At 41.8% G+C, this 22,371-nt stretch overlaps 1 protein-coding gene across 2 annotated transcripts; it reads right to left on the reverse strand.

Moving 5' to 3' along the window:
• Positions 1-5,311: 5,311 nt before the first annotated feature.
• On the reverse strand, positions 5,312-22,364 carry adam8b (ADAM metallopeptidase domain 8b). Of its 2 annotated transcripts, none has more exons than XM_048233312.1 (24): positions 22,191-22,364; positions 21,807-21,859; positions 21,583-21,671; positions 21,296-21,374; positions 20,681-20,757; positions 19,892-20,084; positions 18,804-18,869; positions 18,607-18,675; positions 18,043-18,212; positions 17,452-17,533; positions 16,395-16,540; positions 15,761-15,938; positions 14,146-14,235; positions 13,310-13,505; positions 13,003-13,102; positions 12,300-12,462; positions 11,530-11,607; positions 11,185-11,266; positions 10,258-10,378; positions 7,847-8,015; positions 7,440-7,487; positions 6,942-6,992; positions 6,614-6,688; positions 5,312-5,766 (listed from the first exon to the last, which is right to left on the reverse strand). In XM_048233312.1, the coding sequence occupies exons 1-24, from the start codon at positions 22,231-22,233 to the stop codon at positions 5,719-5,721; spliced, it is 2,466 nt and encodes an 821-aa protein (XP_048089269.1). In that variant the 5' UTR covers positions 22,234-22,364; the 3' UTR covers positions 5,312-5,718. The 2 variants fall into 2 exon arrangements, with proteins under 2 accessions (XP_048089269.1, XP_048089267.1); XM_048233310.1 differs by having other exon boundaries at positions 21,807-21,910.
• Positions 22,365-22,371: the final 7 nt, after the last annotated feature.

Raw genomic sequence — 22,371 nt, forward strand, 5'->3', positions numbered from 1 at the left:
AACCAGGCGTGCTTGGGTAAGAGATTGTGATCTCTGAACTGAACTAATTGGGGAAGTTACTGTTGTATACTTTTGAGGATTAACCATATGTTCCTCTTCTAAAAAGGTTTACTTTTTAAATCAGATCTTTTCCATGCAATTACTTTTGTATTGTTTTAATAGTAATAATAGTAATAATAATAATAATAATAATAATAATAAATATAGCTGCCAAGCAGCAATGAGGGGGCCAAGCTCTTTGCAGATACTTGAGCCGCCGAGATGGCAGATAAATTTGACATTGCCAAGGTCTCAACTGCTTCGCCTGCAAATTGCCTAAAGGTCTCTACTGCACCACTTGCCCATTGCCCAGGGTCTCTCAACTGCACTGCACTGCAACTGACATGCATCAGCACTTCCTGTTCCTCTAGCGCCACCCTAGTGGTCAAACATTACTATATGTACTGTGCGTCCTCAGGATGTGTCCCCGAGTCTACGTACCAGGTTTGGTGTCGATGGGTCAAAAGTCATCAAATGTATTGAGCGAAAAGCCTTGCTGAGATCACTTCACTTCCTGTTTGGCGGCTTCGCTGCCAAACTTGATTGGTCACGACGAGCGATAGGTTTTGAATATGGCTGCAAAAAGCAATGCATTTGTGAGACATGGTCGGAAAATCATCTGCGTCAAGTTTCGTGAAAATCAGACAAACTTTGTGACCTTTGATTACTTTTAAGTGTTTTTGATGAAATACAATATGGCGGAAGATCCAACATGGCGGAAATTGACGTCATGGGGTGCGTCGAGTTCGGTCTCATCCAAGGATTACAAATATACCTTAATGTTCAAAATGTGGTGTACGGTTCAAACGTTTTTATAAAATTTATTTATTCTTCAGTACCATTTTTCTTCTTCTGACCCAAAACAACACATTTGAAAGGTAGGGCACAGTCTAAAAAAGACACTCTTTCCAGAGCTATGGACGGTATTGAATTAACATTGTTTTGCAAAGCTCTCACAAAGGCAAAATTGGCACAACCGCGATTGCTTGTATACAGTACACATGCGTCTATGTGCATCTTATTAATTTAAAAAAACATCACTGTCTGGATGGATGGATCCATTCTGGAGCTTAGGCCAATGCCTTGTAGGGCCTACAATCTCAATCTGTGAACATTATTTGTTTCAAGCATGTAAACTCATGACAGGATGATGATGATGATGATGATGAAGATGATGATAATGATGAGCTAGGCTGATTAAAGATGTTTGAAAATAATCAATGATTTCAAGTACCCTTGTGCACTACAGAAGATAGTGGCTTATAATGACAGCATGAGGCTGCTGCTGCAGAGCTCCAAGAAGCTCCAGTGCAAGACATGTTTGTCAGTTTCGGGGTACCTGCCTGCCCTGCTGCTTTACCTAACCTGATGTATAGATTTATGTGTAGGGTATCTGAGTCAGAAAACAATTTTAAGGCTGTTTTGGCTAACCATGTATGCACTTCTGTCAGATTTTTTTCCAGACTGTGGAACCTTTGGCGAACATGTCTGTATTAGACATGGAACATTTTGTAAGGCACACACATGCACACGTACGTACAGACACAGGAAACAGATTGTGGATAACTGACTCCTCTTTGCTCATCACTCTGTCATCTATAACACTTCTGCAAACTCGGCACTTGAAGATGACTGAGTGCCATATACAGTAAGATAACGCCTTTGAGACTCATAGGCTACTCACATCTTGACGTTTCTCTTCTCCATTAGCGATTCCTATCACAGGAAAGAATCACTGCTGGAAAAGATGGCAGTGCTGCTTCAAATGAATTCTGAAGCAGAATTCTGTATCTCAAATTACACAGCCACAGTGTATGCTAAAGCACACACAGTGAGCCATTATAAACACAAAATAGCCTTTTATTGTGTAGTATACAGTATTCATCATCACTTTATATAGCTTAACTTTTTATGAAGAATTTGCTTCAACCAAAGTCCTTTTAGGCAACCACCGACACCAACCTGGCTCCAGCTGTGAGACCACAACAAATGATTGACACAATGTATTCACACACACGCATACCACATGATTGGCACGATGTAGCCTATTCAAAATTCAAGTTTTGGCGGCGGAATATGTGTAGACGACTGCCATGTTTTCATTACGAACTAACCCCATTTATTTCTATGGGAGATTCTTTGAGTGCTGTGTCTCCTCATTAGAAAGTCTCTGCTTCAACTCAACTATGACTATAAATCATATTATGCAACGAATTAGTCTCTTACCATCTGTTCTGTCTAGGGTTGCAAAATTCCGGGAATTTTCAAAGTTGGAAACTTTCCATGGGAATTAACAGGAATATATGGGAATTAACAGGAATAAACGGGAATTAATGGGAATAAACTGGGAATTTTTAATATGGCAAGTTAGTCTATAACAGGGAACTTAAATGTAGTGGACAAAACCCTATCTTGCAGTCTAATATTAGTTAAAACAACCTGATTTAATGCAATTTCAGTCGAATTTCTACCCTGCACATATGTCAATCACATGCACACAGCAATTGGCATAGGCTGCTAGACATAAAGGAAACCTATGGTGCGTTTATATAACCTGACCCTAGCCAGATGAATTTCGCTCCGCCTAGCTCCACTCATCCATCTGGAATCGATCCATTGAAGTGTTGCTTCAGAAGGCTGGGCCTAATCAAAAAATGCTTGCATATGATTGAATAAGCCACTTGTCCGTCATCTTTTGACGTGCTACTTCAACCACTCACATCGAAGCCAACCCGTGACGCTAATAACAGTGTCACAGTCGCTTCTACGCTATGTCACATCTATGAAACTCCCGCCCTGCGTCCTGATTGGCTGAACCATAAAGTCGGTTGCAGAAATCACTCTCAATGGAAGAGGTCCCAGATGGATGTGAGTGAAGCTAGGCGGAGCTATAGCGGAACGAAATTCATCTGGCTAGGGTCAGGTTAGCGTTTATATGCATGGGGGAAAATGTTCCAACCAATCAGATTTTGTTGTTGAGTGGTGTGGTGTATCTTGGGCAGTTCAGTGCTGCTAGTTTAGCACGCTAGTAAACCATAGGCAGAGAATAGGATTCCCGCTAGCATGCTAGCCAGCTTTGTATGCTAAGCTAAGCAAAAATACGAACATACAAATCATATTGCTTATTACGAAACAAAATGTTAATGTTTGTATATGAAACAGTTTGTATGAATTGCCCAAAATTCCCAGTTAATTCCCGTAAATTCCCATAATTTCCTTCCATCATTCCATGATGGTTTCCAATTTGGAATATTTCCAAAATTCCCCAGCTTAACTTCCCATGGTAAGTTTCCGGAAATTTACCAGAAATGTTCCGCCCCTTTGCAACCCTAGTTCTGTCCCATCTCCCTCACCCCCAACAGGCATTGTCTGTGGTCAGTTTTAAGCTCGAGGCATGACTGCTTCTGAGAACTGACACCCAGGCCAGTATCCACCCTATACTGAAAGAAGTGACATCATTCATGTGTACTGTTGCATGCTTGGATTAAGACTGATTCACCACTAATGTGCAACAGGGTTTCATTTTGTCCCTGAAACTCGTGGGCTTTCCTGTTTCAGTTACAATGGTATCTGTAAAAACACACACACTTACATCATCACCTCACATACATACAGCACACTGCTTGCTACAATAAGCCTCCTCTACTTGCTGCACACTGCCCCCCTACATACACAGCACATTGTCTTCAGGATCTTCTTCAACACACATCCTACATAGCACACTGCCCCCACCTACCCACACACACAACTACACACAGTCACTGCTACACTCCCCTCCCGCCCACACACACATCTTCATCACTCACATACATCATACATACAGTACTCTGCTTGAAATAGTAAGTCCCTTCACCATACTTGCAGTACACTGCCCCCCCCCCTACATACACAGCACAGTATTTCATCAGGAAGCTTCTCCAACACATATCCCCAACATACTTACAGCACACTGTCCCCCCCCCCCAATACACAGCACATTGTCTCATGAGGAAGCTTCTCCAACACACATATTGCACACTGCCCTCTCCCCACATACACAGCACACTATCCCATCTCTCCCGTCATCCCCCCCAACACACACACCAAGACCCCTGGCAGTTGGATTAGCCCCTTGGAGCTGCCCAAGGTTTCTTCCTTGGTAAGGTAGTTTTTCCTTGCCCCTGTTGCTCTTGGGTGCTCCTTGTTGGTGCCCCCCCCCCCCCCCCAATTCCAATCCTCCCCCACCTTTCTTATGCAGCCCTTACCATTTAATCTACTAAACCACTCTTCTACTGCACTATTTACCCCCCACTTTGCACAAATAGGCTGACACCAGACATAATTTCACTGCATTTCTTACTTCCAGTAACTATATGCATGTGACAATAAACTTCCTTGTATCTGGCGTGGTGGTCATAATGACCTTTGACCCTTAACCTTCTGTTCTGTTCTTTCAGTAATTTACTGGCTGCATTCAGCGCTCATGTGAACGTGCAAAACTAAGGGGAATGGGTGTAAGACAGAGAATTGGGATCGGGCCTTAGTTCCAGATTAACATTGCTGACCATTTTCATTGGAATCCAGTTAGAGCTTTAGATTTAAACTGCAGCTTTACATTTTTTAATTAAGTTGTTTCATTTGACCACAGGAGATGGTGGTATCTGGCATTACATGTTTAAGACATGTTTATCATCCTGATCACAGGTTTGAGTTAAGTGGTGTGTTGTACACAACATACAGACAAAGACCAATGCAATTTCATAGTTATTTTTTTTAATTCAACTGACACTTTCGTCCTCTTACAGAAAATATGACATTATATTACATTATATTCAACAGAGCTGCCAACTCTCACACATTGCGAGTGAGATTCATTCATTTGATTAGCTCCATGCACTCTTACACCAATCGAATGCGTGAAGGTTGGCAGCTCTGTATTTAAATACTTTCAACAATAAATATTAAAATACACATAGAGTGGATGGTAAAAAAATTAAGAAAGTGCATTTAAAAGGAGTGACATTCATTACTTCTACAACTCAACTCTTAGAGCACAGCAGAACAACATGGAACAGTGCAAACAAACTACTTTTAACGTTGTACTGTCAGACCCCATGAAGAATAGCTAGGACTTTTGGGCAGCCGTGGCCTACTGGTTAGCACTCTGGACTTGCCGGTTCGAGCCCCGACCAGTGGGCCGCGGCTGAAGTGCCCTTGAGCAAGGCACCTAACCCCTCACTGCTCCCCGAAAGCGAAGTAGCAGGCAGTAGCAGGCAGCTCACTGTGTGCTTCACCTCACTGTGTGTTCACTGTGTGCTGTTTGTGTTTCACTAATTCACCAATTGGGTTAAATGCAGAGACCAAATTTCCCTCACGGGATCAAAAAAAAGAAAGTATATATATACTATACTTAGCTAATGGGGATCCTATAAACAATACACAATAAACCCTAACCTTAAAAAAACTTTGAGCAAACATTTTGAACAAATCTGACATTAATCTGACATCAGAGGCATGTCCTCCTGTATATCCCTAATTCCTCATGTGTACCTGAAACACCAAGGCTTTGTTCCTGAGAGTCTCAAAGGAGCCTTCTCAGAGGCAGGTCTGCACCGGAACAGTGGTCTGGCTCGGAGATGTTAATCTGAGGACGGCTTTGCTTTGATTGGGTGACTCACGCCATGACCTCGCTCCGAGTCATCATCTCGGAATGGTGGGAGGCCTCCACGCCGGCTTTCCTGTTCCTGACTGTAGATGAGGAAAAAAAAGGAAAAAGGAAAGAAATTGGTGGGAAAAAGGGAGATTGAGTCCCAGCCGCACTGTAAACACCGGGATAAACTTCAGCTGTGAAATGTACTGTCCGCTATGCAGACTATGCACGACAGGATCTCTTTCTCTAAGAGGACCATTGTGCTGCAGCTCACCACAGTGAAATGAAGTGCTGTGATGCTCATTTCCCAGATATAATGAACTCACTGTTAAGAGTGCACGCAAGCCAAATGTCCAATTTGCGTCAGTTAATCTCTTTCTCTAAGTGTGTGCAGCTCAATCGTGAAATGAAGAGCTGCTTTTAAGAGTGCCGCATAAACCAAATCGTCAGTTAATGTGTGTCAAGCACTTATTGTGGGTGGATCTATGCATGGTTATGGCTCTCTTCCCAGCAGAAGAATCACGCTGGACTTCTCATACTGATATGGATACTACTAAGACTAATACCATTTATAGTAATACTGAGTTGTATTTTTAAACATTCTTTGAACAGAGACAAATGTTTGAAGCAAACATATTTTGTTTGAACAGTTACAGTTACAAGAACGTATTCATGCAAACATTACAAATTGCTCAATTTCAACAGTAATATCCACATGCACACTGAGAACTACCTCCTCAAACCATGTATGAGTGCAAATGCTCACAGTGAACTCAAAGCAGACAACAAACTGTTTGCAAGTGTGAACATTTTTCACTTCAGCAACTTCAAACGTCCCTGTTTATCTGGTGCGATTAAAAAGCAGTAGATGGGCGTTCGGGTTGAACGTCCCTGTGTATCTGGTGCGGTTAAAAAGCAGTAGATGTGCGTCAGGGTTATACTGACCTGTGTGTGATTCCAGTCTCCATTGGCCACAGATGGCTTCACTGGGGGCACTGGAGGTGGAGAGGGCTTATGGGCCTACAATCACACACACACACACACACACACACACACACACACACACACACACACACACACACACAAACAACACACAACACACAGAGAGAGAGAGAGAGAGAGAGAGAGAGAGAGAGAGAGAGAGAGAAGAGAGAGAAACACATATTAGATATGGTGCAAAATGTGTGGCAAGCCATGTTTGAACGAAGTGGCTCAACTGACATCATTCTTCCAGTGGTCTACTAATGCTCATAAGGACGTGAGACACACTCACCAGCTTTGCAGGGGCAGCAGGCGAGGGCTTCGGTGGGGGCATAGGCCTCATCTGCAGGGAGACAAAAACCAACACATTTCCATTAGATCACCTAAGACCAGCTTTGTGCATCATTTAGCTCCAGCTCGCGTCTATCCATGAGTGTTTCTCTCCAACAGAGAGAGATAGGACTTTTCCAGCAACACGCTGACACATCTGAACTGGTTCAGACAGAGCTCTGCAGGCGATAGGCTAAACTTAGCTTCATTTATTGTTCCAGATGTTGACTAGTGAAAAAGGAATGTCCTACATACATTTAATTGTGGGGTGTAAGAAGCACAGTAAGAGTGTCTTAAAAGAAGTGTGTGACTAAGTGAAAGAAAGAAAGAAAGAAAGAAAGAAAGAAAGAAAGAAAATAATGTTTCAAGTTTCACTTCCACATACAATTCATGCACAGTTTACGTGTTGAAACGTCCGAAAGCCTTAAAAGTAAGAAAGTCTGTTTAATGCAGCGCTTACCTGGGTATTATGCCCCTGACTTGGCAGTCTTGGTGAGTTTGTGGGTGGCTGCAAAGCAACAGAGATATCTGTGTTCATGTTGTTCAACAACTTAACAGAAATTAACAAAAATTGTGTTGTGTATGTATTTATATATTGGTATATATTTGACTGTACACGAACAAGCAACATTACCAAGTTTAATGCCATTGCTGGTTATGCCTGTAAATCGAAACTGAACTATGGTTGCCACTGTTCAGTGGACTACTGAATAAACAATCGAGATCGGTTGCTCGTTGTTCAGTGGACTACTAAAGAAACAATCAAGATCGGTTGCTCGTTGTTCAGTGGACTACTAAACAAACAATCAAGATCGGTTGCTCGTTGTTCAGTGGACTACTAAACAAACAATGAGATTGGTTGCTCACCGATGGTGCCTGGCGGGAGGGCATGACGGTTATCACCGTGGGGCCATCAATCCGCTTGGACGTGGTCTCCATGAACACCGGCTGGCTGATGTGGAGCGGCTGTGTGAGCTGGCCGTCACTGGCGAGGTCCCTCTGGTAGGATGGCGTCAGCTTCCCTGAGTGAGGCTTCCTGCAGGAGACAATGACACGGTGGGCATGTGTGGGTCAAAACTATACACCTCACACAGACACAAGCGTTTTGAGTTTTAGAGCTTCAAATATCATTGGCATTGGAACAAGCACAACTTTATAAGCATAGTTCGAATTACAGGGGGTACTGGGGGGTACTATACCCCCCAATGAAGACCCAGTACCCCCCAAAGAGACAGAAATATCAGTTTTGGGGGGGTCAGATAATTTTTCTGATATTGTGAAAAATATCATTACAGTTACAATACAAGTCAACTCCTATTTTCACCGTAGGAACATTTTAATGTAAAGCGATTTCAGACACCCCTATTGTGGACCGTACCATTTTTAACCACTGAGCAACTGAGATAGAGAACGACTTCAACTTCACAAGCAAGTGTCAACGTTGAATGACAAAACGCTAGGTAAATTCCTTCAGTAGGCTAAATTCAGTTTGCTGCTGACGTGCATGGGTAAATGTAAGTTGCTAGCTGACGTCTAGCTTGTTGAAGATGTGTTATTTTACAACCTTCATTTATAAACGTGTTTTGTTCTTTCATCGTGTCACATCTTCATACATTGAATTACTGGCTACTTACCTGCTACTTACCCACTGAGGCTAGTAAAGTGGGCCTTGGTTAGTTACCAAGGTTAGTTAGCAAGATAGGCTAATTCTCTATTTAAATCAAGCTTTACATTGTGGTGAGGTAAAATCGATTGTCATTTCCAAGGAGATGAACTCCATAGCCTATGATTATTCTCATTTTATCTTGAATAAATTATTGTGCCCTTTTGAAATTAGTTTGGCACAGATCCTGTGTTTTTATATTATTATATTAGCCTATGCATAAGAGGGTCTGATGTACAGTAGCTAAGCCTAGGCTACATAACATCAGTGAAACCTGTGGAAACATAAAAAGACCCAAGTAGCCTAGGCTAAATAGTATGTGCTAGAATTTGTTTTTAATTGGTTGGTATTGTTTTTACATTCTATTATTTCATATTTTTAGCTTGATAAATGTAGTTTCATCTGAGAACCCTGATACTATCTTAATGAAACCAGGATTTTATTTTATTCAAAGAGACACTATGAGGAGAAGGAAAGGGCACACAGACATCAGGCACTTTTTTGGTGCTAAAAGAGTAAACAGGAAATATTAACACTAAGATCTACAAACAATTACATTAAAAGTGTAGGTGCAGTTAGGTTTTATACACTGTTCATATGTGTTAAGGAAAGGGGTGCTCAGCAGACAGGCACAGGATGAAAGCCGTGAGCAGGCCGCAGGGAGACGACAGGATATATAAGAACGATGAGATATTCTGTAGCCTACTGATTATCAGTTTGTCGCATGTTTAGACCTTGTGTGTGTTGCACAACACATGTTGCACTTGGTGATCACGGTGGGGATTGATATGGTAGTGGACCATGATGGTCATAGAAGAAGTGAAGGAGCAGTACCCCCCAATTATGATGGGGTAATTCACACTCTGTTTATAAGCCAAAATCAGCTGTTTGCCAACAGCAACATCCATCTTCTTTGTTTTCAAGTAGCAGGGAATTCAAGCCAAACTGTTGCAACTCTGCCATCAATCATTATGTTAAGCCCGCCTAACGTCTCTATACACGATTTAATTGGCCTGATAGAAGTTTAATTTTTCCAGCTCACAAGCCAACCGAGAGTTGCTAGACTAGCCCTGGCAGCAAATGTAATTTGCTGCCGCTATGGTGCGTCTAGATTTCTAGGCTATGACTCCATGTCTGGGTCTATCCTTTATCCATTATCTTTATTAAAATTCCATGATATTCCAGAAATTCCATGACCCGTGTAACCTGACCCTAGCCAGATGAATTTCGCTCCGCCTAGCTCCACTCATCCATCTGGAACCGATCCATTGAAGTGTTGCTTTAGAAGGCTGGGCCTAATCAAAAAATGCTTGCATATGATTGAATAAGCCACTTGTCCGTCATCTATTGACGTGCTACTTCAACCACTCACATCGAAGCCAACCCGTGACGCTAATAACAGTGTCACAGTCGCTTCTACGCTATGTCACATCTATGAAACTCCCGCCCTGCGTCCTGATTGGCTAAACCATAAAGTCGGTTGCAGAAATCACTCTCAATGGAAGAGGTCCCAGATGGATGTGAGTGAAGCTAGGCGGAGCTATAGCGGAACGAAATTCATCTGGCTAGGGTCAGGTTATGACCCGTGGGAACCCTGAAAATAAAAAATACTTACTTTTTACAGAAGAATCTGGTTGCTTTTCCCTTTTTGCAGAGCCTGGTCACTGCGACCAGAAGAGCTAGCAGTAAGATCACAGCACCAGCTGCACTCACACCAATGATGACTGCACTGTTACCTGCGCATACACACACACACACACACACACACACACACACACACACACACACACACACACACACAGTCATTTAATAGTAGGACTGCAACGATTAATTGCTTACTGTAGTTGTCAACTATCAAAGTAACCGCCAACTATTTTGGTCATTGGTTAATTGGTTTGTGCCATTTTAAGGAAAATACTTTAAAATTCTGTGATTGCAGCTAGTATCTAGCAAGGCATTATAAGCATTTACTTTACTGTATACACCACTCTGACAGGAAATAATAATCATAATACCATACCACACCATCACATGCCACATCACACTATACAAGATAACGCAATATAGACCCTTTCAATCTGTTCCTAGTGGGGTTTCCAGTTGAAATGTTCAAAACCAACGCTGATACTTTGAAATTAAAATGAGTCTGACTTTAGTGTAATGCTCTACAAAATGTCTACTTTTTTTCAATTTTATTTTTGTTTGTTCCCAAGATAAAATTAGCTCAATATAGCTTGTTTTCTGTGCCATCGGAAATGCCTTGGGAACGCACATGTTTCTTTATGCAGTTGAAAGGGTCTATATGCTACGATGCTTGTCATCATGATGAGAGATGTATAGACCCTTTCAACAACAAAAACAAAAACAATGCTTGAACGTTCTATTTTGTTCCCAATCTAATTCCGCTTCATTAAAATAACATATGGAATGTTAAAACGGAAGCCTTGTGGGAACAACTATGATGCTGATAATGGAACTCTCTTGAAACCAAAGATTGTAGAATCTTTGCTTGAAACGGTCAATAACATGCAGACTTCATTACCATGGGTCTCGTATCCTCTGCTGCTGCAGTCAGGTGGAGCCCAGCCGATGTCACAGTGGCACTCTCCTTTATGATTGCACACCTACAACAGCAAAGTGTAGCGGATTAGCAAAAGGCACAACCGCAACAAAAACACACAATGACAACAGCACTTAAATCAGCACACACACACACACAAACCACTCAAACATACACACACACACACACACACACACACAAGCCAAGTTAGGTAATCTCTTCTTTTCCTGTCTAACTAATACTTCAAGTGCAAGATCCTGTCTCAGGAGCTTGATGTGCTCTGATATGAGAAAGCAGGTGTTATGAACGATGTTATGAGTGCCTCACCCCATGATTGTTGCACTTTTCAGCGCAGTTTTCGTTTCCATACACGTTGATGTCCTGGCACATTTGGTCGTAGCATACCTGTTCATAGAGAGCAACAATGCTAAAAACTCAGCAATACCTTCATACACACACACACACACACACACAAACACACACAACCACTCTCTCTCACACACACACACTGTTCAAAGATAGCAACAATGCTAAAAACTCAGCAATACCTTCATACACACACACAGACACACACACAAACACACACAACCACTCTCTCTCACACACACACTGTTCAAAGATAGCAACAATGCTAAAAACTCAGCAATACCTTCATACACACACACACACACAACCACTCTCTCTCTCACACACACTGTTCAAAGATAGCAACAATGCTAAAAACTCAGTAATACCTTCATACACACACACACATACACACACACACACAACCACTCTCTCTCTCACACACACACACTGTTCAAAGATGGCAATAATGCTAAAAACTCAGCAATACCTTCATACCTTCATTCATCCATTTGTACATATTGTATATTCACTTTTCATAGCCATGCCTAATTTTGATTAATAGAGCATTTTTGTTTGACCAATTGGTTTCTTCTGCATTAAAACATTCAGAAGAAAAGGCATATATATAAAACAATACCATTGTGCTATTTATTTCTGAATTCTTCTGTGTAAGGTAAGAAATCGTATTAAATCTAAATTTGGCATGGCTATGGGTATGAGCGTGCGGATGTTAGGGGCCTCGTTCTCACCTTGTTTAGACCACACTTGGTGCCGGTTGGCACCATACCAAACCCATGAATGTCTGTGTCATCGGTCACAAAGAAGCACTCGCGCGATGTCCAGCCTCCACCGCGGCCAACAAAGGGAATCTTATTCCCTCCCATGCAGAACAGCTTACCGCACACCATGTCCCTGTAGCGTGAACATGTGGCATGTTAAATCATTTAAACCAGTTACTTTAATCTGATTTCCCTGTTTTGTAAATGTGTTGTACAGTAGTAGTGAAAAGTAAGTCTAGCAGAAGCAAATTTACATTCACTTTTATGATATATACAGTAGATGTAATTAAATTGATATAGGGCAATTCCATGCAAAACTGTCACATCCATAACGCCAACTACCATGGTATTGTGTTATGGATGTGACAGTTTTGTGTGGAATTTCCCTACAACAACACTGAGCTGAGCAATAGGCTGACTAGACTACTGAAATGATACTGAAAAGCAAATCCAAATGCTCTCGAAACTCATTCATTCGCAGACATTTATTCATAGCTGAAATGCTGAAATCTGCATTTCAGTTTTTCAGTTCAGTTTTTTCAGTCTTTCAGTTTTGAAGGGGAAGATTTTTTTTTCTTTTGCATGCAAAATAAGCGGAGTGCAATTCAACTTTGCACAGTTCATTGTTCATCAACCATGTCTTGAATATTTAGGTCCATTAAAATGGCTGTACCTGTCTGAGCAGCGTTTGTACTTTCGACCAGACACTCCACAGTGGCCTTCTGCCACCCCTTTCAAGTTGTAATGGAAGCACTCGGGAGGTGCCTGAGCACCTGCAATACAACACATCAAAAACACATTTGGAGACTAAGGATAATACACTTTTTTTAAAACTATTTTTCCTAAATGTCATATTTTCAACTTGTCCTTCCCAACATTTCCACATCACGATTCTTTGTACTTTGTTCTAATTTAGATTAGGCACCTGGCGAGCCAGCCAGTAAGAGACTGTGAATGACAGTTGGAAAACGTAACGCTACCTGGGCCCCACAGTCTCTTGCACTGTCCTTCTGCACTCGGGCACATGCCATTGTAGCAGTAGCCTCTGCCATAGTTACATTCCACTCCGTTCATCTTGAAGGAGTCTTCGGGACAGGCTCCAGAACTCCCGGTACAGTATTCAGCTAGGTCACAGTCATGGGCTGCTGCCCTGCACACGCTCCCTGGTTGCTTGATCTAAACAAACAAACAAACAAACAAACAAACACAGAAACAAACAAACACAAGAAAAACAGGAGATTAGTTAAACAACGCGTTTAAGGTATTGGTGCAATCAATTTGTCCGGTTTCCTCAGGATTCATAAAAGGCATTGTTTTCTTTTGCCATGAGGGCCTCTGTTATTGTTCCAGAACAGGAGAGTTGAGGGCGCTCTCAATCCTTCTGTTTCCTGTTGTTATGAGAGATCAGATCCAAAGGGTCTCCGGTCGTCCATTATGCAGTTTCACAGCAGGCACTGGACTAATAACAGAAAGGCTATACTCCAAAGCATACACAAGCGAAAGTGACTACCAGAGCACTTTCTAAAGCTGAGCTCTGAGACAAAGACAAACTTAAAGATCTACTGAAAACTTCATTACAAAACACTAGTTTGCAAAACAAGGAACAGGAACAGATCTGGCAACTGAACTACAGTTCATGTAAGGACATCACAAACCAGATCAAAAAAGGAGTATTTCGCAACGCTAGAGAAAACAAAAAAAAACCGAACATACAGAGATGCAGCGCAAAGATTCTGGAGCACTCCTGCTCTGCTGTAGGATCTTTGATGCAAAGATAATGAGATGAGATGAGAAGATGAGACAGATATGCTGGTACCTGGCACTGCTCACAGCACTCTCCGTCCGCGCACACTGATCCTGCGGTGAGACGACACGTGGACGCATCACAGCAGGGGTTCTGGCAGTCCTGTGGAGTGACACAGAGGGGATGACCTGAGATGACATTACACACAGAGCTTGGCCAGAAAAGAATGAAATTAATGTTGCTGTTTACATTTCAGCACTACTGCTATGGCCACAAAGCGGACCATTTTAATTTAAATAAATACATAAATAAATAAATAAATAACAACAGTGCCTCTCTCCAAACCGATGTGTGTTCCAGCGTAAAAAAAAACTAACAGAGAAACAGCAATGACTCAGACTAATGACATATTAACAAGACACTGGAGTAGAACACTGACTTTAGAAGACCAGGACTGTTGCTTGCTTGTTTTCTCACATCAAAACCAGCTGTGGTGGGGCAGGGAAAGTGAGTCGAGGGTGTGAGTCAACGAACACGATCTCTCAGCAACCACTCGAGCTGGCCAAGTCCGGTGGCTACGGACATGGACGTGGACAGACGTGAAGCTCTCTGCTAGACCCATTAGAGGGAAGTCTGACTAAGACCACATGGAGCTCTGAGAATGACGAAACTGTGAATGTACCGGCATGATGAACACTATGAGCCAGAGGCTGTAATCCACAGTACTCTGTCGGACTCACCAGCAATCACCACTTACCCTCGCTGGGAGAGTGGCTTCTAAGCGCCTGAGCTGCAGCCAAGAGTATGATGGAAGGCTGGCTGAGGAGGCTGTCAGTGAGTTTGCTTGTTGTCATTTGTTTGTGTAACCTGAGCGCTAAATGTTCTTTCATGGATCATTATTATTGTCTTTTATGGGTGAGGCTGAGCCATCCTCCTTAGAGACATTTAGAACTCAATTGCTCTGTGTTCTTGGAAGGCCTGTTTCCCAGAATTCTTTCTTTGTTTAGGAATAATGAGCAACACAGAAGATTGCATCCTTAAACTTACAAGCTTGATGAGTTGCTAGGTCAACAACATTTTTTTAATAAGTTGACAAACTGTTGATCAGTGTTTCACCCAAGCCCAAGATGACACCCAGAAATGTCTTGTTTTGTCAACGCGCCAAAGACATTCCATTTACAGTAAGTCAGTAAACCAGACAATTTTCAAGCTGAAATCAAAGTTTTGATCCCCCCCCCCCCTTAAAAACGACTGAATCTGATTAATCTATTACAAAAACTAATTGCTGATTAATTTAATAGTTGACAAGTAAAAGATGAATTGTTGCAGCCATAAATCTAAATATTCACAATCTTCCATTCCAACTACAAAACGATAAACCCAGCAACGCCCTGTTCAAAACTCCCATTAGACTAAGATCAGCCCTACATACATTAGACTACCTCGTGAGCTCTGATTGGTCAGTAACAACGCAGTCTATTTATTTATTCATTCAGAACAACTGCGGGTGGGGGTTTGTGCCGGGATTCGAACCCACGACTTTTAGTGGCTACTGTATGCTAGTCAAGTTCCTTAGCCACTAGGCTACTGCCGATCTACTGCCAAGCAAAATACTTGAATTTCCCCTTGGGAAGAAAGAAAGAAAGAAACTATGTATGTACGTATCTATCTATCTATCCAATCTTACCTTCGCAGATCCGCAGTCACACTCCTCTCCGGTGTCCAGCACTCCGTTCCCACACGCGGCGCCGCCGTACAGCGAGTCCGGCCTGGGAGCGTCCAGCAGGCAGCTGACACTGGGGCTCTGCAGGAACTCACTCAGCTGCTTCAGACTACAGTCGCTAAAGAGCTTCGGGAACGTCCAGCTGAGAATGACCACAGACAGAGAGAGAATAGTTGGGGTCCTGTGACTGAACTGGTAGCAAAACAAGAGCCACAGAGGATAGAGGGGAGCCTGCGCACCTTGATGAGTTATAGCATACTGCAGGTACAGCTATAAGTATATATACTCTTTTGATCCTGTGAGGGAAATTTGATCTCTGCATTTATCCCAATCCGTGAATTAGTGAAACACACTCAGCACACAGTGAGCACACAGTGAGGTGAAGCACACACTAATCCGGACGCAGTGAGCTGCCTGCTACAACAGCGGCGCTCGGGGAGCTCTAGGTGCCTTGCTCAAGGGCACTTCAGCCGTGCCTACTGGTCGGGGTTCGAACCAGCAACCCTCCGGTTACAAGTCCGACGCGCTAACCAGTAGGCCACGGCTGCCCCCGTAAAACAGCTACACAAGTACAACTTAAATACAAGTAAACGCTTACGGACGCTTCTCAACAGTCGCCACCATCAGACACTTCCTCTCAGTGGGCCCACAGCTGCAGTCAGGATCGTCGTGCGTCATGCCCAAGTTGTGGCCCATCTCATGGGCAATGGTGGCAGCCAAGGCGAGAGCGTTCTCGTGATAGTCCTGGATCCAGACAAGAGTTAATGACCCCAGAGGACATTACACATCACACATCACTCCATGTTCCACTGCTAAGAATGTGGGTACAGCATCACATATGGTTATGGTTATGGGATTTGGCTTTGTCGAAAGCAACATACAAATAACAACAATACAATAGTTAAATTGAACAGTAAACAATTAAAAAAGTTGGTAAGACTACCAAATAACAACAACAATAGCCAAACAACAATAGCCTAATGAAAATAAACAAATACTATACTGGTAATATACAAAACAATACCGCATAAGAAACGCTTGATAAACTAAGTGATAACAAGTAATAAACCTATAACACATTCTGTGTAACACATGACAGCATATATAACGTGACATATTTTCCAAACCCCATTCAAACATATGGAATCAGTTGCTCATCTAATAATCAAGTAGCAATAATACCATAACATCACAGAGAGCATCATCACCTCATCCACAGACTGGCATGGGAGCTCAGACAGTCGCACCAAAAGGAAATTAAAAAGAGGGTTGTCACCCAAGTCTCTGACATAATTGCACTCGAGTCCACTTTTTGCACTCTGAGCGCACCTTAAACTGTGCTACCAAAATAATCAGAGACCCTCTTATACAAACAACCACTTCAGCTTCTTCGTCTCTGGAGGACGCTAAAGGTCCACGCAAACTGAAACTACACGTTTCAAATATAGATTCTTCCCTTCAGCAATCAGACTCCCACTCCCAACACTACAAAACTGATTTGTATTCTTTTCTTTTTTCCCCCTTTCTTTTCCCCATTACTGGATTGAGCTACCTTTTTCTGTAACAACAATTACCACCAACATTGTGGCAATAAAGTATATCTATCTATCTATCTAAACAGTAATCAATAAAAATGATTGATTGCAATACCCTACCTGGTTAACGCCGCATGATTTGTCTGTGCACATAGCATTTCTGGTTGCGAAGCCAACAGTGTCACTGAAAAAATCAATACCGCTGTGGGGAGAAACCAGTAAAGAGAAGAAGATCCAGAGTGTTAGTCACACATTTCATCATGGCACTGACGTACATCTACTGCTCAAAAAAATTAAGGGAACACTTCAATCATACACTGCATCAGTACTTGGTTCTGAGCACAAGTAAAACTTTTGAGGCGAGTGTTTTATTTCGCAACAACTGTCAGATATTCTGTGAATGTAGAATGTAGTTTGAGAATGGAGAAAAGGATAGAAGGTTTCAAAAAATGTGTTTTAACAATTGTGGAAAATTGTGTTCCCTTAATTCTTTTGAGCAGTATACAGTATATATATTACAATAGGTGTCAAATACTGGACGATGCAAAAGAAAAAGAAAAAAATATCTGCACGATGTACGATCGATGTATCTCACGAAGACTAGAGTGGTCAAAATGTTGTACCAATAATTCACCTTTGGGAGCAAAGAAGACAGTGTGCAGACATTTTTTATTTCACTGACAGAAAAGTAAAAATGTCAGCCATACTCACGTGACAAACATTGCATTGTCGTGATGAGCCCTAGGGACAAGGTCATTCAGGCGCCATTCAATGAAGCGGTCAAGGGTTCTCCCCTCATCACCATGGACCATGAACTTGTCCTGTTGTGTCCACACTTCAAGGCCGACCAGCAGGACTCGGATATTTACAGCTTGGTAATACTGAGGAGCACAGAGAGGAACGGAGAATTCAAGGATGTTCAGTACATTGCTTTTGTTATCTCACTTTTCATTCAAACACACACGTACAGATATAACACAGAGGGCTAACTTCACACACTTATACACTTAGTAATATAACAACAAGACAGATGAAATAATAATGTACTGCATAATAAAAGAAGAGGAGGAAGAAGAAGAACAAGAAAGAAGGAAAGAAATATAAAAATATCTTAAGAACAAAAAGAGTTCTCAGTTTAGATCGTATTTGACAAGGTGTTTTGAAAAACCAAGACCGATCTTTAAATGTTTAAAATAATTGTGGGACATTAGTTTTGAGCTTAAAAAGGAAGCATTACAAGTGAAAGCATTACAAAAGGGTGAAAAGGTTCATTACCAAGTCGATGTGATTGACTACATCTTGTATCCTCGCTCGCACATTCTCGAAGGTCTTATATTTGAGGAACTGCGGATTGATATTCAGACATACAAACCTCACAAAGACAGCACATAGCAACAACACATACATTCTCATCAAATGAAAGATATAAATGTAGGCTATTGCTTGAAGTACTGTATGAATTGGACACATACCTCCATATTGTCAACCACCATGTATAGTTCCACATAACGGGGTGTATTGAAATGTGGCTTGTTTTGCTGAAAGAGGAGCACAAGAGTAAGATTGGTTACTTTCAGATTCACCAAACGTACATACATACATACTTTATACTGTATGTGCGAGCTACTCCATATTTGACCTCAATATTGATACTATGGATAAAATATGAACAATACTGGTAATATGACCCTCACAAGACTCTATGCTCCTCCTAACATCTATTCTGCCATAAGAGCTCACACTTTAAACCTGGTCTGAGTCAACTTTATTGCCAATTTCTCCACATGTACCAGACATACAGAAGAAGGAAAAAAAAAAAATTCTCCCACCGTGAAAGAAATAAAGTGCACAAATTTCTTTATTTCTTGTGCACTTGATTTCATTCACCGTGGGATAGAGAGAAAAGATTTTTTCGATTCTTCTGTATGTTTGGTACATGTGGAGAAATTGACAATAAAGCTGACTTTGACTTTGATCTGATCAGTTGTCTATCTGTAAGAATAAACATCTGTACTTATGTTTATGGTGTTTGACAGATGCTTTTCTGCTGTACTAATTCTGCTTTATGCTTAATTTCTCTTATTGATACACAATTAAAACATTAACATTAAAGCTGCAGTTGGCAAGTCTGACAGATTGAAGGGATTTAGCCAAATTTTTTAATGTTTACAACTCTCATGCCCCTCCCCCAATACCACCGAGTTTGTGCTCGTCAGTGCGCACCAGACTGTGATTGACAGTCAGATCTCACACAGTCCTGCTCTGATTAGACCAGAAGAACTGGGAGCTGTGGATTTTTGCAAAACAAGTAACAGGCTCTAGGTGGAGGTAGAAGTGTGGGTTTTTTTCTAAAACCGGCTGATTTATGTTGTTCTGTCAGAGCATAGTGTCGGTTTCAGTGAATATGATCGAAAATCTTGCCAACTGCAGCTTTAACTTTTGTCTCAAGGTGCTTTACAGAAGACACTGGCCTGAACCCAGGACACACAGGCGCCGCACAGGTGAGAGAAGATTATAATCCAGACGCACAGGTGAGAAAGGATCAAGCGGCTGATGTTACCTGGCCATTAGGCCTTAAGACTCCTGCTGCCCTGGGCTGGATAAAACTGCTGTCCTCCTCGGTGCTGTTGGAAAGGCCACATTTGGCTGTTCGGCCCCTCATGTGCTGGGGCTTGTAGATGGCGTGGTCCCCCTCTGGGCCCTCTTCCAGCGGCTCAATCAGGTACACCTGCTGCGCCGCCCGCAGGAAACCGCTGAATAAACAGTGAAACAAAAAAAAAAATTCAAAAATGTCTACAGGTTTTCTTGCCTGGTGGAGTTTACACTTTCTGTGGGATTGATAAGAATGGGTTTTGTGGGGTGTGGGGTGTGTGTGTGTGTGTGTGTGTGTGTGTGTGTGTGTGTGTGTGGGGGGGTCAAGTCTTCCTGTGCCAAGTTCCACTTCCTTTTGGAGAACTTGAGGCACAAATCAAACCAAAAAAAAAAATCCAGCAAATCTATGCAACTCGCAAATATTGCATCAACCCTGAAAAAAACTCAGCTAGAACTCTTTCTCACAGTTGTCTTTCTCTTGCAAAATACCTGTTGGCCACCTCCTGGGTGAGGTGACAGTTGCGCAATAAGGAAGGGATTGGTTCTCATGGTGACTTAAAAGGTGCCATAAAAAAAAAACTCGAAATGTGTCCACATCGAATTTGTCGTGACAGCTTATGAAGTCATGATTTCCTATTAATCAAGTTTACAGAACTTGATTTCTCACAGTGCTTGATTTCAAAGCAGCGAAACGTAAAATGTCAAAAGTACAGAGACTTTTCTGGTTTTGTGCGATGGTTTAATCTGATATCCATACCTAATGCCTTTACAGACTCCAACACTAACAGATGAATCCTCCAAGCCTTGGATGTGTCCATGATAGTAACAGTGATCCTACGATTAAAACACAGGTAGAATATTTAATACACAAACAGAGCGTCTGAACTAATGGGTGCACTAAACCTGTGGTTTTCAAAGTGGAGGCTGCGAGGGGGTGCCAGGGGGGCCTCAGCAAGTTGGAAGGAAAAATAAAAGCAACAAATAAATACATTTGAAAAATGTAAAATATACCTATTACTATGAGGGTTGTTATACAATGCCATTATAATAATTTGTCGCAAATCTGAACATTATATTTTCCATGCTAATGGAATGGATGGGAATAATAGTAGAGTGATAGCTCTCATATAGCAGAAAGCCCCAATTATGCCATTTTTACACACTGTATGCTCCATCACGAAGTGCTTGTGGCTAAAATAATTATTAGGATTAGCTTAATGTATTTTTACATTTGCCATAGTATTGTCGATGGGTTTAATAACACATCAAGGGGGTCTTTGAACGGAACTTAGTGGTATTTGGGGGGCCTTGTCGTGGAAAAGTTTGGGAACCCCTGCTCTAAACCATCTACTAGGTGAATGTTAAATCTTACCTCAAAATTTGGAAATGTGGTCACACGAGTTCCATCCTGGTTGTAATGTGTTTCAGAGTAATTATTTCCTATGAGGAGCCTATAAAGACAATTATGAAATGTGAATACAACAAAATTCTATTTGATGTTTCACAAGTCATTTGTATCTTTTGGTGGAGACTAACAGTCGCACAAAGTAACATTCCAAAGTCTTCTTGCAAGACATTCCATACCCGTAGGAACGCACCATGTCGCCCATGGTAGATCAATGAGAGCGACACACCACAGCAGAAAGTTTGGTTATTTACCGATTTTTCTCCAGATGAACAGTGTGATTTCTTCCATCTAAGTGTAGCTCATACTGAAGTTCATCTGGATACTGTTTCACCGCGCCATCCTGGGAAAATGTTGTTGGATTGATGACTTAAATAAACAGCATTCATCTTACAACACTTTTAAGTTGTCGCAAAAAGACTGAATCCCGAGGTAAGATGGCAAGGAAGGTCTAAAAAAAAGTGCGACGACAACCCACCTGTTCAGATATACTGCGCCTGCTTCTGCTGTTTAATTTCACCGGTCGCACAACTTCATAGTGCGAAACGTGGGACAGCGGACGAACAAAGTCATTAAAGACAGCTTAGATACAGAATAAAGAAGTCAAACACGATTAGGAATTAGCCTACAGAACTGCCAATAAACATTTCTACAGAAATAGCTTTAAGGGATTATTTGCAAAAGACACAGTGGTGCACCGCAGTTACACAAAAAACGGTTGCCTTTTAAATATTAACCTTGAGAAGTTTGCGAACAGTAAAGCTGACACTTTCTGTTCAACTCAGTTGCATGGAGTACCTAGGCTACTCTAGAGTTAGCCAGCACATACAAATTAACAATCGTTATAAAAACAAAAACTCACCAGATATGCTGATCGCAAAGAGAACAATAAGCATGTGTCCCATCGTGCGTCTAGAGCAGCTATGTGTGCCAAGTAACCAATGTAGCCTAATCTAGCTGGGGTCGGGGCCCCGCCTGCTTTCTGTATTTACGTTATCATATCCAGGAACACACGCTGCCCTGGCTTTCTAGCAGATATGAAA

Source organism: Alosa alosa, chromosome 22, assembly GCF_017589495.1.
Source record: "Alosa alosa isolate M-15738 ecotype Scorff River chromosome 22, AALO_Geno_1.1, whole genome shotgun sequence".
Classification (NCBI taxonomy): Eukaryota; Metazoa; Chordata; class Actinopteri; order Clupeiformes; family Clupeidae; genus Alosa; species Alosa alosa.

Coding starts and splice junctions, on each gene's coding strand:
- adam8b (XM_048233310.1), bottom strand. CDS start 22,233: ATGGGACACATGCTTATTGTTCTCTTTGCGATCAGCATATCTG. Junction 21,375..21,582: donor GTTCATCTGGAGAAAAATCG/GTAAATAACCAA, acceptor TTGTCTTTATAG/GCTCCTCATAGGAAATAATT. Junction 18,213..18,606: donor TAGTCAATCACATCGACTTG/GTAATGAACCTT, acceptor TGTGCTCCTCAG/TATTACCAAGCTGTAAATAT.